This window comes from Chlamydotis macqueenii, chromosome 14, assembly GCF_036417535.1.
Source record: "Chlamydotis macqueenii isolate bChlMac1 chromosome 14, bChlMac1.mat, whole genome shotgun sequence".
Classification (NCBI taxonomy): Eukaryota; Metazoa; Chordata; class Aves; order Otidiformes; family Otididae; genus Chlamydotis; species Chlamydotis macqueenii.
The window spans coordinates 20,803,364-20,818,777 of record NC_141569.1 but is presented as its reverse complement, the minus strand read 5'-3'; the positions used below and the strand labels follow the sequence as shown (position 1 = coordinate 20,818,777).

The 15,414-nt window shown below is 42.8% G+C and overlaps 1 protein-coding gene across 1 annotated transcript; it reads right to left on the bottom strand.

Moving 5' to 3' along the window:
- Positions 1 to 1,106: 1,106 nt before the first annotated feature.
- Positions 1,107 to 15,128, bottom strand: REEP2 (receptor accessory protein 2). Its single transcript, XM_086758889.1, has 8 exons — positions 15,034 to 15,128; positions 14,659 to 14,731; positions 9,453 to 9,529; positions 7,840 to 7,960; positions 7,163 to 7,276; positions 6,645 to 6,792; positions 6,181 to 6,338; positions 1,107 to 3,148 (listed from the first exon to the last, which is right to left on the bottom strand). Exons 1-8 carry the CDS (start codon positions 15,063 to 15,065, stop codon positions 3,074 to 3,076), a joined length of 798 nt encoding a protein of 265 aa, XP_086615015.1. The 5' UTR covers positions 15,066 to 15,128; the 3' UTR covers positions 1,107 to 3,073.
- Between the last annotated feature and the right edge of the window lie 286 nt (positions 15,129 to 15,414).

The following is a 15,414-nucleotide window of genomic DNA, read 5'->3' as shown; positions in this document are numbered from 1 at the left end:
AGGTATTATTTTCTCTTACTGTGTTTCTCTCCGTGCTCAGGCATATTATGAAAGGGGTATAAACACTTATTGAACACAATGGGTTCTACTGCTAGGTGAAGATTTAACCATTTGCTTAATTGCACAATGAAGCCCAGAGATGATACTAAAGAGAAACTACATTCCAGTATTTTCTGCTGGAAACACTGAACAACAGCTGATAAAAGCATTTTATCAAAACAGCACATTCAGCGTTCTCATTAACAAGAGAATTTCTATGCAAGACCACACCATCCAATGCAGAACTATATCTAGAAACTCGCTAAGAGGTCATGTGGGTGGTGGCACATCTGCAGAGGCCTTGATCAAGCAGAGCACAATCCAGCAGTCACATTTGTACTGGAAGAAGAAAATAAATGTCCATGATAAGACATTGTTCTTGCTCTGGGTAAGTTCTGCTGGTTGACATCATCAGCTTTGTATCACACACTAGATAATAGTCCCTGACTCTACTCCAGACTCTCTTACAACCAGAAGGCACAGGACCTAGCTCAGGAAGACAAAAGTAAATCTAAATGCCAAAACAGAGTATTCAGAAATTATTCCTGTGCTTCAAAGCAGGAAGAGTTAGTACAAATGAACTGATTCTAGAGAACATTCTGCAATGTCACTGTATGAAAACCGAGTAATCTGAGACTATCACAACGCATGCACAAGGAAAGGGCGTGAAGATCAGCATAAGGGGAGACCAACCAATCCTTGACTTCCAAATCAAGTCCCTCACAATGATGTATATGAATTATTCACTATGGAAATTTTTAGTTAAAAAAAAAAAAAGAAAACACTTCAAGAAATTTGGTCATGGAGATACTTGGTATATAGATGATAATGGTTCTGTCTTGCTCAGTCCAGTAAAATCTAGGACAGTAATTCCTCATAACTGAATCTTCCACATAATCAGTATAGGTTTTTATCCCTTGTATGGAGGGAGGAATTTCCTTTGGAAACAGAAAGAATTCCTGCTTCAGGACATGCCTTTGCATATACTAGTGCATAGTACTATGTTTGCTAATAAACTAAAAAGAACAAAATACTCGGGGTTTTTTGTGAAACGCAAAACCAAATCAAGGTTTTTCTACCGGCTTCTGGATAAGGCCTTGTGGATAATTTAGGACAAGTATTTCTGACAAGATGCAAATTTCTGACCTGGTTTGTCAATATTTCAAATTTTAAAAGCTACAAATAAAAGTAAAACCAACTTAATTGGTTTCCTAAAATAACTAGTCAATTAATAACACTTTGCCACCAAGACAACGGGAAACAAGAAAAAAAAAAAAATCAGTTCTAATCTTCAACTTCACAAACTTTTGAAGGGCTATTCTTTAGGACAGAAATACTTGGGGAATTTTTACTTGCAGAAGTGCTTCTACACACTGTCAACAGCAAAATACTGGCTCTGTGAAGAGTCTACCATAATTTCAGAAATGTGACAGCAAAAGCCATGGGCAAACACAAATGTCTGCACTTAGAGCTAAGAATGGTCTTCAGTAGAGAAGGAGGAGCCAGGTTCCTTTGATTAACCAGTTTCAGTAAAGATTAAGATCACCAAGTATTCATTCAGACAACCACATCTATAATGGTGCTCCTCCACTATAGATCTCAACAACAGAAGTCTCACTCATCTCAAACTCCCATTGATTCTGTTGGCACATGTACAGGGGATCTCCCCTTAACACTGTTCAACAGATAAGAATCCAGTATAGCTTTGTATGATGCAAATTTTCTCTGCAGCACTGCAATTTCACTCCCACAATACATATTCTACGTTCAATGTGGTTCTGTCCCAAGTGTTACCTACTGCTCAAGTCTCAGGACATTGATAAACATGGCACGTGGTCAGACAGAACAGTTGTGCAAGGGCTGCAGTAGGATAAATCAAGAGGACTGATTAATCCCAGTATTGTGCCCTACTCCCTGCTTTTTACCCCACATAAATGGAACCCTGGAATTAGCAAAATTCGTACATCAGCTATTTATCAGTTCTCATGCCCTGACAACTGGATCTCCTAAAGCTGAGACATAAAGGCTTTTGAAATTCTCAGGTATGCCCACAGATTATATTGAGCCAGATTTTCCCCAACCGTCTGCTAGAATGAAAGAATTTGTCTGTAGTAACAAGCATCAGGATGACATGGAGTTTAACCACTAAATGGCAATGCAACAGTCTCCCTGCCAACTTATCCTACTGCATTGGATTTGCCTCACTCTGACACTTTCACAGGAATCAAAGTGAATAACAGCCTGAAATGAAATTCAAGCAGCTTCAAAAATAGCCAAAATCTTACAGATGCCTAACTTCCCTTCTCAATAGTTAACTTTACAGATAGCTGTATCTACTCCATCACACGTGCCTATAACAGCACATTTTCTTCATTACTTGGTTTTTCAAGTATCTCCCTTCATTTTCCAGAAAACAAATAAAATAAAAACCAAATCTCTTCATCTTACAGTACTAGTAATGGGAATCTAGCATACTCCTCCCATGAGCTAGTCCTTTATGTTCAAAAGCACTCGGCACACACCATTTCAGTCACCTTCTCCAAGGGGATGGACATGACAGGTACGGTCCATTCTTAAGGAGGATGAATCATGGTGGGCACTCCTTAACACATAGCTGCAGAAGAATATCCAGAGCAAGACAAGACATTTTAGGGAGCCACCCTTCCCTGTGGAACTCCAGTGTCTAATATTTTTTCCAGTGTCTGTGCCATGGATGTCTCTAACCCTAGTCAGCTCCTCCAGCAAAGATTCTCCCCAACTAGGGTTATACAGTGGGAATTCCAAAGCAACAGGCTATGTACAGATATATCAGCATTCCCTCCAACAGAGAGCTGAAAGGGAGAAAATTCCTGAGGATATGTATCCTCTACTCCATTTTCTGAATCCCAGCCTCCCCCTTGCCTTGGAATGAGCTCTACAAAGCAGTTATCTGTTATGTACATGAATCTCAGCTCCCTTCCTTTGGCGAGTTTCCCCTCACAAGTGACAGGCAAATCCCGGGACAGAGATAGGTGCTGGGGAGGGGGATGTCTCCTTAGGATGACTCGCCAGAAGCAAGAGAGCCCACAGCTTTCTTCTTAGGGCGGGCTTTCACACTTCTTACTGGAAGCTGAGAAGAAAGAAAGAGAGGTGTCTTAGGTTAGGTTAGTTTAATATCTACATATCTAACAGAAAGACACAAGAATGCAGAGTGAAATATTCACGTCATCCGTCGTTTCCAAAAGGCTATTTCACCATTCCCTTTGGTTTTGGTTACTAAACAAATAACTCTGAGCACATCCATCAAATAGCAGCCAGGAGAGGAAGACGTTCTAAAACAGGACAAGTGTGCTAATAAAATCAAGTTCAGCTGACTTGACATAGTGATATTTCTAACTGGTAACATTTACATCACACTTCACTGCTATAACTTTTCTGCTTCTTGATTGTCATCTCAAATGCTGTTCTCTGAAAGATGTAGAAACATCTTGAACTAGTTTGCACACTGTGTCTTTCATTCTAGATACGGGCAAAAAGAGTGCATTTATGATCTGAAATGCATTCAGCCCTTCCAGGCAATCTCAGAGATCTTAGTCAAAGATCCTACAATTCCTACATCTGAACCAATGATCTAAACAGACTGAGCAAAAAACCCAACATGCCTGCAAAGGGCTTTACTGGAATCTCTGTATTCACAATAAACAGCATAGAAAAGTTGTTAGTGTCTTTTCATTATTTCACTTTAAAATTTCCTTACTAAAAAGCCTGGAATCAAATTTTGTTCCTCCTGTTTCCCTGCTCCTGTCCAATATGCTAAAGAAGAAAGCAGGGCGGTCAGCTCAGAAGTAAGTCTTGGGTATTTAAAAAAAGATCCAGGCTTATTTTAAATGCATCTTTAGACATTTATGTCCATCCTTGGACTTATTCCCATCCTGGGAAACCAGCTCTAGATGGCCTTGCTTGAGCAGTGGGGTTGGACCAGATGATCTCCAGAGGTCCCCTCCAACCTCACTATTCTGTGATTCTGTTACAAAGAGTATTTAATCACATGAAAGGTGTCCTGCACACTGTAAAATCAGGTTAACAGTATGACTTTAAATGATGCTTTAAGCAACTACTTTCCTTCAAATTATTTGATATTTAGCCTGAAAAGTTCAACAATGGAAACTAGTCATATAGCACTCTTTATCTTTAAAAAAAAGTAATTTAGGAGTCTGAGTTGAATCAAGCAAATAGGATGCCAGCTCCACAAGAAGGGGGAAGCATTTTATCATGTATAAGTCAAACCACAAGAAACACTCAAGTAAGAGTCAGAACCTCGAAAAACATATTCTACAAAACACCAACAGCTGAACAAAAGATTGTTAAGCTAAAATGGCTTTTGAACACAACTGCACTTATTTTTGTGTATGGCTTGTTTTAATAATAATAATACAGGCAACTCATGTCCCATCTGAATGGCTGTAAATATCTTGGATCACCACATGGTCATATGGAGGGGACAGCTCAACAGTGACTCAAACTTCAAGACAAAATCCTAGTGTTGCGAGAGAGCAGAGGGGATGGGGAAATCACGTTTTCCCCATATCCAACATGCAGAAGTCCAGGAAGGCCTAAGAGGGTACTAAACAGTTGCATTTTAGATGAGGACAAAGTGTCTGTCCCAGGGATAAACGTCACAGTAGTATTATATATTCAGATTGTAAGAGACAGGAGAGAGGATACAGTCAAGAAAATATGTTAAAAATATCTAATGCCCCACCCTTCAACACAAAACCTGAATGAAAACAAAGCTGGATCCTGGTTTATGTCAGAGGCTTACAGGCATGATAAAAATACAAAAGCTAGAGACTAGCACAGTGTTCTGGTTTTGTTAGTGAGGGGGGGCCTAAGGTGGCAGCTTCTGTAGGAAACTGCTAGAAGTTGCTCCCCTTTCCTCAGTGGACTCGGCCGGGCCTAGGGCGGACCCGCTGCTGGCCAAGGCCGAGCCAATTGGTAGCAGAATGTCCCGTGATAACACCTCTGCGATAACGTATTTAAATAGGGGAAAACAGGAAAAAGAGGGGGAGAAGATGTGAAGCAGCTGAGCGGGGGGCAGAGAGGGGGAGGCGCGAGCCTCATGGGCCTTGCAGGCCTCACCCTCTGGCCTCCCGCCAGGCAGCAGACTGGGCCCAATTCGGCCCGGCCTGGCTGCAAGAAGTGGAGAGGAGATGAGAAGTGAATAAGGTGTAAAAAGGATCCTGAGAGACGTCTGCCAGCCTGTTGTGAGGAACGGCTGCAGACGCCAAGGTCAGTGAAGAAGGAGGGGGAGGAGTAATGCGGCTCCTGGCCAAGATTCCTCTGCAACTCGTGGTGAAGACCATGGTGGAGCGGGTTGTCCCCATGCAGCCCATGGAGGTCCACAGAGGGGCAGAGATCCACCTGCAGCCCGTGGAGGACCCCATGCTGGAGCAGGTGGAGGCCTGAAGGAGGCTGTGGCCCGTGGAGGGCCCGCTGGGACAGCTGTTCTAGAGGGACTGCACCCCGTGGAAGAGATGACCCACGCTGGAGCAGTTTCACGAAGGACTGCGGCCCGTGGGAGGGACCCCACGCTGGAGCAGAGGAGGAATGCGAGGAGTTCTTCCCCTGATGATGATACAGCGGCGTGAAACAACGCATGATGAACTGACCGTGACCCCCATTCCCTTTTCCCCCCCCGCGCCGCTCGGGAGGGGAAGGTGGTAGAGATAATGTTAAGCCCGGGAAGAGGGAGGGGTGGGGGGAGGTTATCTTGTTCCCTGTCTCATTCTCCTGCTAGTTTTAGAAATCAATGAGTGTTTTTCCCCAAGTCGAGTCTGTTTTGCCTGTAACGGTAACTTTACAAATTTCTTCCCGTCCTTATCTCAAACCTCGAGCCGTTTTTCTTATATCATCTCCCCCTATTCTCTCGGAGGGTGGGGGGAGCGAGAGAGAGACTGCGTAGTCTGGTCCTGATCGGGGCTGAACTATGACACACAGCAAGTAGACAGCAAGTCCTCTGATGTAGGGCTCAACTAGCAGAGACTTAGTCCAACAAAGTTTATATAAACGGCTTTTAAATGCACTGAGACTATGAAGCCAAAGCCTTCCAACAAAGCTCACAAATCAATGTCTGTGCTGGAAATAATTTACACACCAGCTCACCTCAGCTTTTGTCGTCTTCTTCGGAGTTTTGAGACTCTGGGTACGTTTAGGAAGTTTGTCTCCTGCATCTTCATCTGATGGGTCTGTTCTAGCCTCCGATGGAGTTCCATTAGACCTCTGTGCAACACTGCTCTCCTCTCCTGAGGAGTAACAGGAAGCTAAGGAATAACAGAGAAAGTTTTAGTAAATACTTTTGAAAAATCACATGAAGTCTAAAATGCCCCATCCTGAAGGGCCACATTAAAGGGAGATGTCCATAGTCCTTAAGAAAGATAATCCAAAAACCACAGAGATGCGTTAGTAGATGGGAAGGGACTAGGGAAGACAATGCAATTTCTCACAAATAATTTGGAATCTTGTAGTCCTTCTGAGACCCAATGCATGAAGAGTCCAGGGAACCCCTCCTCCCCTCCTGGCTCACCATATGAGGCCTCATACGATGGCCCAGCAGAGGTGTTCTGTACCTGAATCCTCAATGGTTTCAAGAAGACTCCCACCAGAAGGGTGCAGCTGTGGCTCATGGCTTCGCATATGCACAGTATCTTCATCCCGGATCAGAGTGAGATCCTGCATGCTGAAACTTCGCAGCTTCTCAGACAAAACTCCTTGACCCTAAGAGGATATAAAAATTAGGGTAAAGGGCACTCAGCTTTCACCAAGATCACCTCACGTAGGATTACTCAAAAGAAGAGGAAAGTTGCTCTCTTCCCCACTAGGGTACTCTGAAAAAAAACATGGAAGGGAAAAAGAAAACTATGCTCCCAAGACAACAGGGAAAAGGTTAAAGCACAGTCCATTCCACTGTTCCTCCACTTTTCATAAGTCAAAGGATGGGATTGACTGCAAGGCAAACTGGAGGAAAGGAAAAGCAGATTAGTGACAAGAAGTACCAGCATCCCTAACAGACCCATAGCACTAATTGCTAGCACACAAAACTAAATTGCTGGGGAATCCCTGAATGTTACAGAAAGCATTGCATTACCTTTGCAGCTGCAGTAACTGCTGCACTGGCAGCAAGGTTTAACCCTCTCTTGCCAACTCGCATCATGGTTTCGTAGCTCTTGTCACGAGCCTGAGTAATGTATTCATCAATTTCCTAGGAAGGCAATGTAGAACACGGCATTTAGCTCCTCGTTACAAACATGATCAAAGTCTCCCCACCATCACCCTTAAAAACCCAAAGCTCATCTGGACACTTTTCCAGGCTGCTAGCATTAGCTGTCATTGATCACACAACTGCAGCTACTCTGCTACTTACAGAAAGCTTGAAAATGCAACTTTTACTTAAAGTATGCTATCTCCAAATTGTAATAACAGAAACAAAGCACTTGCTTATACTGACAATGTGAAAAAAACCAGCATAGCTGCAGAACATGCTGCTCCTATCGCGATTCAAAGAGCTTAACTACTGACAGTGACTATAAGGGCTCATGACACTGGGTTAGCCAGACATGCTTTCTAAGCATTAGGCAAACTACTGGCTACATTACAATCTTCAGTAAGCCACGGTATGACACGGTTGTCAGAGGCAGAATCGCTCTACATTCACTAATGTCAGCACAAGCATGATTCACACATTTCAGTTTTTATTGTGCCATAACTGAATCAGAAGTCAGTCGCTCCCACACAGGTCAGTATCTTCTAACAAACAGTGAGTACCTTCTCCTTATTGGAGAGCGTTGGGTGCACAAACTTCCTGTAGAGGACACTGGAGCCCTTGGTGTAAGGGGAGAGCAGCCAAATCACAAATGCGATTTTCAGCTCGAAATAAAAGGGAAACCTGAGAGAAAGAGGGAAAGAAAAAAAAAAAAAAAAGGAGAGAGGGAGAGAAAGATGGAGAAGTAGAATCAAGATCAGCACAGAGACAGATGGAGATAACTGGCAGAGAGCAGCATAGGCAGAAAGAGCAAAGGCAAGACAAAGACTCAGAAACAAAAGAATTGATGTATCAGGTCAGAATAGCAGAACCATCTCTGGAATCCTAGGACATACCTTCTTCGAGTCTCATTTACTCTTTCATCCATAGCCATGAAAACTCCATAAACAGGGCATCTCTCAGCCCTGCAAACACACCAAATTACAATCCGATAGCTACACTCATCATTCTGAGGTTTGTTCAGAAAGTATCCACTGGATGTTAATATCACATTAGTTTCCTTCTTGTTTTCCAAAGCTTTCAACTACATATCTCAACAAATCTCAAGCTCCTGCTAAGGCTGACGGCTCAGTTTCTGAAACTTCCAGTAGGTACTCCTCAGATAAGACACAAAAGGAGGATCAGTGCAAATGAAAAAGACCAGACAGCATGTAAGTCTTTCATGTCTAGCCCTTACCCATTAAAGTTTCTAGGAAGATACAGCAGCAGAAATTGAAACAAGTGAATGCAAACTTTCTACTGTCTCTATTAGTAGTAAGAGACTTCTGTTTTCAAGGGTCCATTTTAAGTACATGAACAAGCCAAAGCTCTTGTACTTTTTAGGTCTTTGTCTGCTTTTCAAACTTTATGCAGGAAAAGGCAAAACTGCTGAGCACTTTTGTAAGGCATGTGTAGCCATTTCATGTTTCTTTAAAAGATGCAACTCTTGATCAGCATTCTTTCAGAGATGTGTGCAAAGCTCAAAACACTAAATTAATGAAGAAACTGAACATATACAGTTCCAAAGGTTCAGTTAAGACATGTAACAATAATTTGTTGTTTTTGGAGCCCTCCATATTGCCAGGAATGACACACAGCACTGAAAGGATTAAGAATCTGCTTCTCCAACTCCACTCCAACCCACTCCCACTAGTGGAAAACAATTTCATCATGTAAAACACCGTCCAGAGCTCAGACATGCATCTGACCTGCTCCTCCACACAACAGGCTAGCAAAGCAAAACAAGTCCCTTCTACCATGTTTTTATTTTTTCAAGCATCTTCTAGACCATCATTTCTCAGTCTTTACCAGTTCACATGAACAGCTTCTCAAAAATATTTTATGTTATGGATGGATGAAGATCCTCTTACAGATACCGCGTATTAATCCTAAGTATTTGCAAATATAGAAGATGAAAAAGCTATGACAGCAGCTACTACCCATGATTTCTAAAAACTTGCAGACTCTTCACAGGAAAACTACTAAAGGATAGACAGTTTATTAGTACCATCTTAACACTACTCCTGTCTTCTTTAAAAAAAAAACAAACAAAAAAAAACCCAAAAAAACCCCCCAAAAACAAACAAACAAAAAAAAACCACCAACAAAAAAAACCCCATGCAGCCAAGGAACTCACCAAGAAAGAACAATGTCAGTGAGTGTTTCTGCAGTGGTAAAAAAGGCAAACACAATCCAGTACATCATCCACTTCACCTGCAAAAGAGCAGTCACCCATCAGAAAGCAGACAAAAGTGAAATGTCTTCTCAGTAGAATTGACTCATCATCTCCACACATGAAGATTATTTCAACAACAAGAAGGCATATATAATCAGTAATAGACAGGGTCACATACCAAATGGTACGTTATAGTTTGCGAAAACATGTAGGATTAATGTGTTCTAAATAGAAAAATACATACACACACACTGATGAATGCAGGCTCTATAACAACACCATGATACAAGAGTGTTAAAGCCCCAAATAAGATATCTAAAAAGAATAAGTAGTTAACTTTAAAGAGTTACAGTCTATCATATATCATTGTTTTTGTAATAAATATATATACAGGCATATGAAAAGTTTAGTTTCAACTGTACCCCTGTATTTTCTTGATTTAAAGTTTTTTCTTGGGAAGGAAAAAACAAAAACAACACCAAACCAACATATATAGTATTTTGCTCCAATTCATTAATAAGCATTCTTTGCCTTAATCATTACTCCCAGAAATTACGTGAGCATTTTTCTTTTATTTTTAAATAAAGGCTCAGTAAGAAAGGTAAGAAAGCAAAGAACATGTTGCATCAACCTTATCTTCTTGTTTAAGGTCTTGAGTATAGTTTACAAAGTGTACTTTGCTGTTACAGCACATCTGTATGCCCATCATCTATCACCCTACTTCCTCACATCTTTCTCTGGAGCAGTAGGTATTTCCTCCAAAACAAACATAAAATAATTCCCCCATAACACACACACACACTCACTGTCTGCTGTTTTAGTAACAAGTCTCTCAGCTACAGGCCAATTATTCCTAAAGAGAAATCAGCTCAATTATAAGAACCGCTACCCAAAAGTTTCGAGTAGCAGAAGAGTCAATACCTTAAGAGAAATTGCCAGTTTTCTATGCTGTTAAGAAGTAAAAATAATTGTAAAGTGGCAGATAAATACAAAGAAGAAGTCACCTTTGCTAAAAGCAACTTAACACTCAGCGTTATCAAGAATGAGAAAGGAGAACTAAACTGGATCAAGGAAATTCCACATATTAAATCCACATATTACATTATGAACAGTTTAGCGACAGTCTTTGTTACAGCAAATGAAGTTATAAAAGCAGATATTTCCCCAAACTTGCATGTGTTGGAAAATGTGGTGATCTGTTCTTGAAAGACCCTCCAAAGCTTTCTAAAAAAACCCAGTAAAATTATCCTGCCTCCAACCTATCTAACACAGTGGATGGTTTTGAAGATCACGTAGCAGCTCAAATTATTTCCACTTTACTGTGCAATCTTGTCACAACTGAAAGTATCAAAACTTGTATTTTATGGCACTCTTCTGCCTCCTCCCCCCCCCCCCCCCCGGTATCACCAGTTTGGACAGGACCAGGTGTCATTCACGTGACTTCTAAAGCATCTCTATGACATTATTGGTTACCTGTTCAGTGCAGCAACATAAATCATCATCAAAGATGGCAAACCGGGATCCCAATGGATGAGAGATTTCAGAGAAGTTACATACCAGCAAATCTGACTTCAGTATTAGGCAAAATGAAGGCAATAATAACAAAAGCAATTAGCAGATACATATAACACAATGAAGAGTCTTTTTTTTTCAGAAAGCGTAGCAGAATTCTTAGGTTTCCATAAGCTCTTGCTACAGCAGCTTCCCTTATAGGCAGGGTGTATGGAGTTTCTACAAAGTTTCCAACAGGCCTAAACAAACACTCAAAGAAAGAAAATTGTCAAGGATAAAAAGGAAAGGACTCCTGAGGATTAACACTTGGTTAAAAGAGAGGAAACAAAGGATAAAAACAAATGGCCATGTTTCACAATGAGGAAAGTTACCAGTGGAATCCCACAGGAATCAGTGCTGAGAAGTGTGCTGCTCATCTTCATGAAAGATCCGGAAAAGGTTGCAAATAACAAGATGACAAAATGTGCAGAAGATACTTTTGTGTCCAGAGGATTAGGTATGAGCTGATTAAAGAATTCAGAAACGAATCTATGCTGATTGATCTACAGTTGACATTTTGTTGCTAAATGTCATTAAATGTAAAATAATGAGCTTTCAGCCTCTGCTTTTTCTTCGAGAAAACTATTATGGTCACATAAATTAGCTCATGTCACTCAGGAGTGGTCACTGTAGACAGCCTGATGAAACCATAAGCTCATTGCTCCTTAGACCTTTTCATTCTGCTCACAGAATGCTCAGGAGTATTAGAAGAGGAACTGAGAAGAACAGAAAATATTGCTTTGTTTACTGTTTAAATAAACTGTGTGTTCCGTGTTCACATCTTTGATACTGGAGACAGGTCTCTTGCCCTCTGTCTTCTCCTGCCACCCTACACCCTACAGCCAAAGAAAAAAAGAAATACAGCTCTTAAATAAACTAGAAGGATTCAGCTTCTAGCTCTAGAAGTCCCTGAAGTGCAGACGATCAGAAACTAGAAGAGCAGAAAGCAGAGGAGAAAAATATCTTTTTTTTTTTCCCCTTATGATGTTTGTAATCCAAACAAACACCTCCAAAAACTGAGAGTCAAACCAGGCTATATTTTTTTTGAATCTATTAAAAAGGAGTCAGGTCTTTGCTGCTCAAGCTGATGACCACCAACTTCACCTAACTGCACATAAGTAGTTTCCCCAGCTTGCACCAAGAATCTAAATAAATTTAGTAAAAGCAAAAGTGTAATTGGAATGTAGATTTAACCAAAGCTGAAGATGACACATAAAAAGAAAGCGATTACTTTTTAAAACAGTCTGAGCTACTAGAAGCAGTTTGTCACAGCTGCTCAAGGACTTATTATAAGTTTCTATCACGCTGGGGAAGAGTAAGTTTGCACTCTACTCCGAAACCACTGATGCACTACTTGTGGTAGCTTGGTCCATGTCAACTCAGTCTTCAACACACTACACCCTCTAGCACAGATACACCTGTAAGATCTTTCTCTGCCACCAATGTTGGCTCTTAAGCACTATGAGCAAGTAGTATATAGACACAGCTGGCTTTGAAAACATGCAACACAGCACTCGAGTTTTTCACTGACTTTTCACACGAAGAACAGTGTGAACAAATATTGGCCCCCTTTCCTGTGTTTAACAAAACTGTTTTTTTCCTCATCTTTCCACTTATATTGAGATGGAAGAAGCCCTCCAAAGATAAGTGAATTAGGTAGATGGCAGTTCAACATCTAAATGCTCACTTCTGATGTAGTCCTCTCAAAAAGAAATAATTTATATACAAGATCAGTTTTAGTAGTTCAAATAAATACCAGAAATACCTACTTAAAGAAAACTGTATCAAAGCATTAAACAAATCCCAAAAATGAATGCCACACTTTTCCACCTCAGCCCTAGTGTGGCTTCCAACCAGGTGACTAGTTGGTATTATTGTTAGACAATTTTATGATACGCAGATACTGTATCTCATTTCTTTTTCACCATCAGATTAGCAGAGTCTTAGAGCAATTTAGGTAACATCTACCAAAAGAAAAATCAGATCAACACAGTGTTTGCATTCTGCAGGGAAACAGAGCATTTATGTACCTCAACAGCTAACCTACCCACAGAAAATAAGCAGGTTTTTACTGTAAAGAATGCTTACGTATTCAAAGGCTCCATATTTACCGGGTCTTTGAGCTCCAGATCAAGCATGCTATAGGCTATGCTTTAAAAAAAAAAAAAAAAAAAAAAAAAAAAAAAGAAGTTTTCCCCCCTCGAGTTCTCAATACAACAATTTAAAACTCTGACATCTGAGTCTGTGTTAAAGTAAACATTCTATAACTGGAACGCAATCTTTCTGTGTCAGACACTCATGAGCCAGAATAAAAATTCCAGGTAAAAAAAAAAAATATGCATTTCATGCAACAAATGAAGGTCATAGGCAACTGGAATAGAAAAGGAGAGGAAAGCCAGAGAAGACAATAGTAATACAATACTATGTCATACATAACTTCAAAGATAAAGTTGAAGTCACAGGATCATGCAATTATTCAGACAGTCTCTTTCATGCTTTTCAGTTTCTAATGTTATTACTAACAAGCTTCCAAGTTTAGTAAGGCCCATAATATTTCTAACTATATCTCTAATACTCACTCAAAACACTGTATCAGTTATCAATGCCTCCTGAATATTCACATTTTGACTTCTCTCCTGAGACCAGTATTAAAAAAGTAAAAACCCAAACCAAAAACCAGAACACCTCAGCAAGACTTTGTGGTTTGTAAAGTCATCCACTATGAGCAAAACTCTCACCTCAGTTGGCATCTCCTTCAAAAACTAGCAGGCTGAATTTTAAGCCAACGCATCGGAAAGGTCTAGGCAATTCTAGAGAACTCAAGCAGTGTGAGACAAAAAAGGCCTATATCCTGCAATATTTGTTGTTGGCTTGTCATTTCGTAAGGAGCAAACGGAGCCAGTTGGATGAAAAGTCTCAGAGTACATCACAAAGCAATACTAGAAAATTATATCTTATTCACCCGTGTTGCTTCTCTTCTCCATCAGGTTATTCCTCACTCTAGATAAAGGGAAACTCATCTCACCCATAAGCCAAATAGCTCATCTCCACTCCAATTTAGAGCATCCCTTCTGTAAGACGACAACGACACATTACATTGCTAGGACATGTCTGGTGTTTTAAACACAGTAATTGTATCAATGGTGTGGACAGAAACAGAGAAAGGGGAAAGGAAGGATTCCAGAAAGGAAGGAGGATGAAGTCTTGATCAACAGAAAACACTAATTACAAGCAAGCCAACACTGTAAACCAAACAAAATCACTCAGCTTTCTAGAAGAAAACAAAAGCAGCACTGAAAAAGCAGTAAAAAGACACAGAGTACAGATGAACTTAGAGAAAATAACTTGTCCCGGACTTTCAGATGCTTCCAGACTGCAGTGCTTCCCCCGCTTTCCCTACCTCTCAGCATCTCCCCACGTTTACGGTTTTAAACCTCCCATGTTCATACGCGCCCTTCCTCGGCCGCTTCTCCAGAGACTCTCGGGGCCGCTGCTCAGGCGGCCTGGCTGAGCCCACGCCCCCGCGGAGCCCTCGCCCCGGGGACAGGCCGGGGGCTGCAGGGCAGCCGCGAAGGGCAGGGCCGGCGCTGCGCCGGCACGGCGAACCCCTACTCACGTATTCCTTCACGTTTTTCGTCTTCACGGCCTTGTAGGAGGAGTACGCGGGGTAGAGGGTGCCGAAGATCAGCCTGCCAGAAGAACAGACCCCTCAGCGCCTCGCGGCGTCCCGCACTGCCAGCGGCCTCTGCCCGGCGGGACGCCGGTCCCGCGCGACCGCCGCCGCGCCGCGCTCGGGCCCCGCCAGCCCGCGCGGACCCGCCGGTTCGCGGCCGCAGCCGCCTGCGAGAAGCACCCGCCCCACGGCCGCCCCTCCGAGCGCGGAGCCCCGCGGGGGCAGAACCGGCCCCACTGCTGCAGCCTCAAGCCCCCGTCGGGGAAGGGCCCTGCGAGGCGGCCCGCGCATCCCTCCGCCCCGGCCGCCCGCACTCACACCACAAGGCGGGAGATGATCCAGGAGACCATGGCGGCGCCGGGCTGGCTCGGGCGGCGGCTGGCGGCTCAGCAGCGGCGGGAGGCGGCTCTTAGGGGGCAGGTTCCTGCAGCAAGCGCAGCCCCGCCCCGGGTACTTGAAGGGGAGGAGCCGGCGCGTCGGAGGGAGGGGGCGGCAGCGCGCCCCGAGCATCGCCCCCTGCGCCGCTGCGGAGCCCCCGGCGGCTCGGAGCGCGCGCCCCGACGTGGGGGTCCCGTCAGGGTTCGGGAGCGGCGCGGCCGGGGGACGGAGCCCCCCCGCCGCCCCCGGCTGGAGGAGGCTGACCGCAGTGCGGCAGGAGAGGGGACCTCCGGGAAGGTGGCAGGAGGCTAACATGCGCAG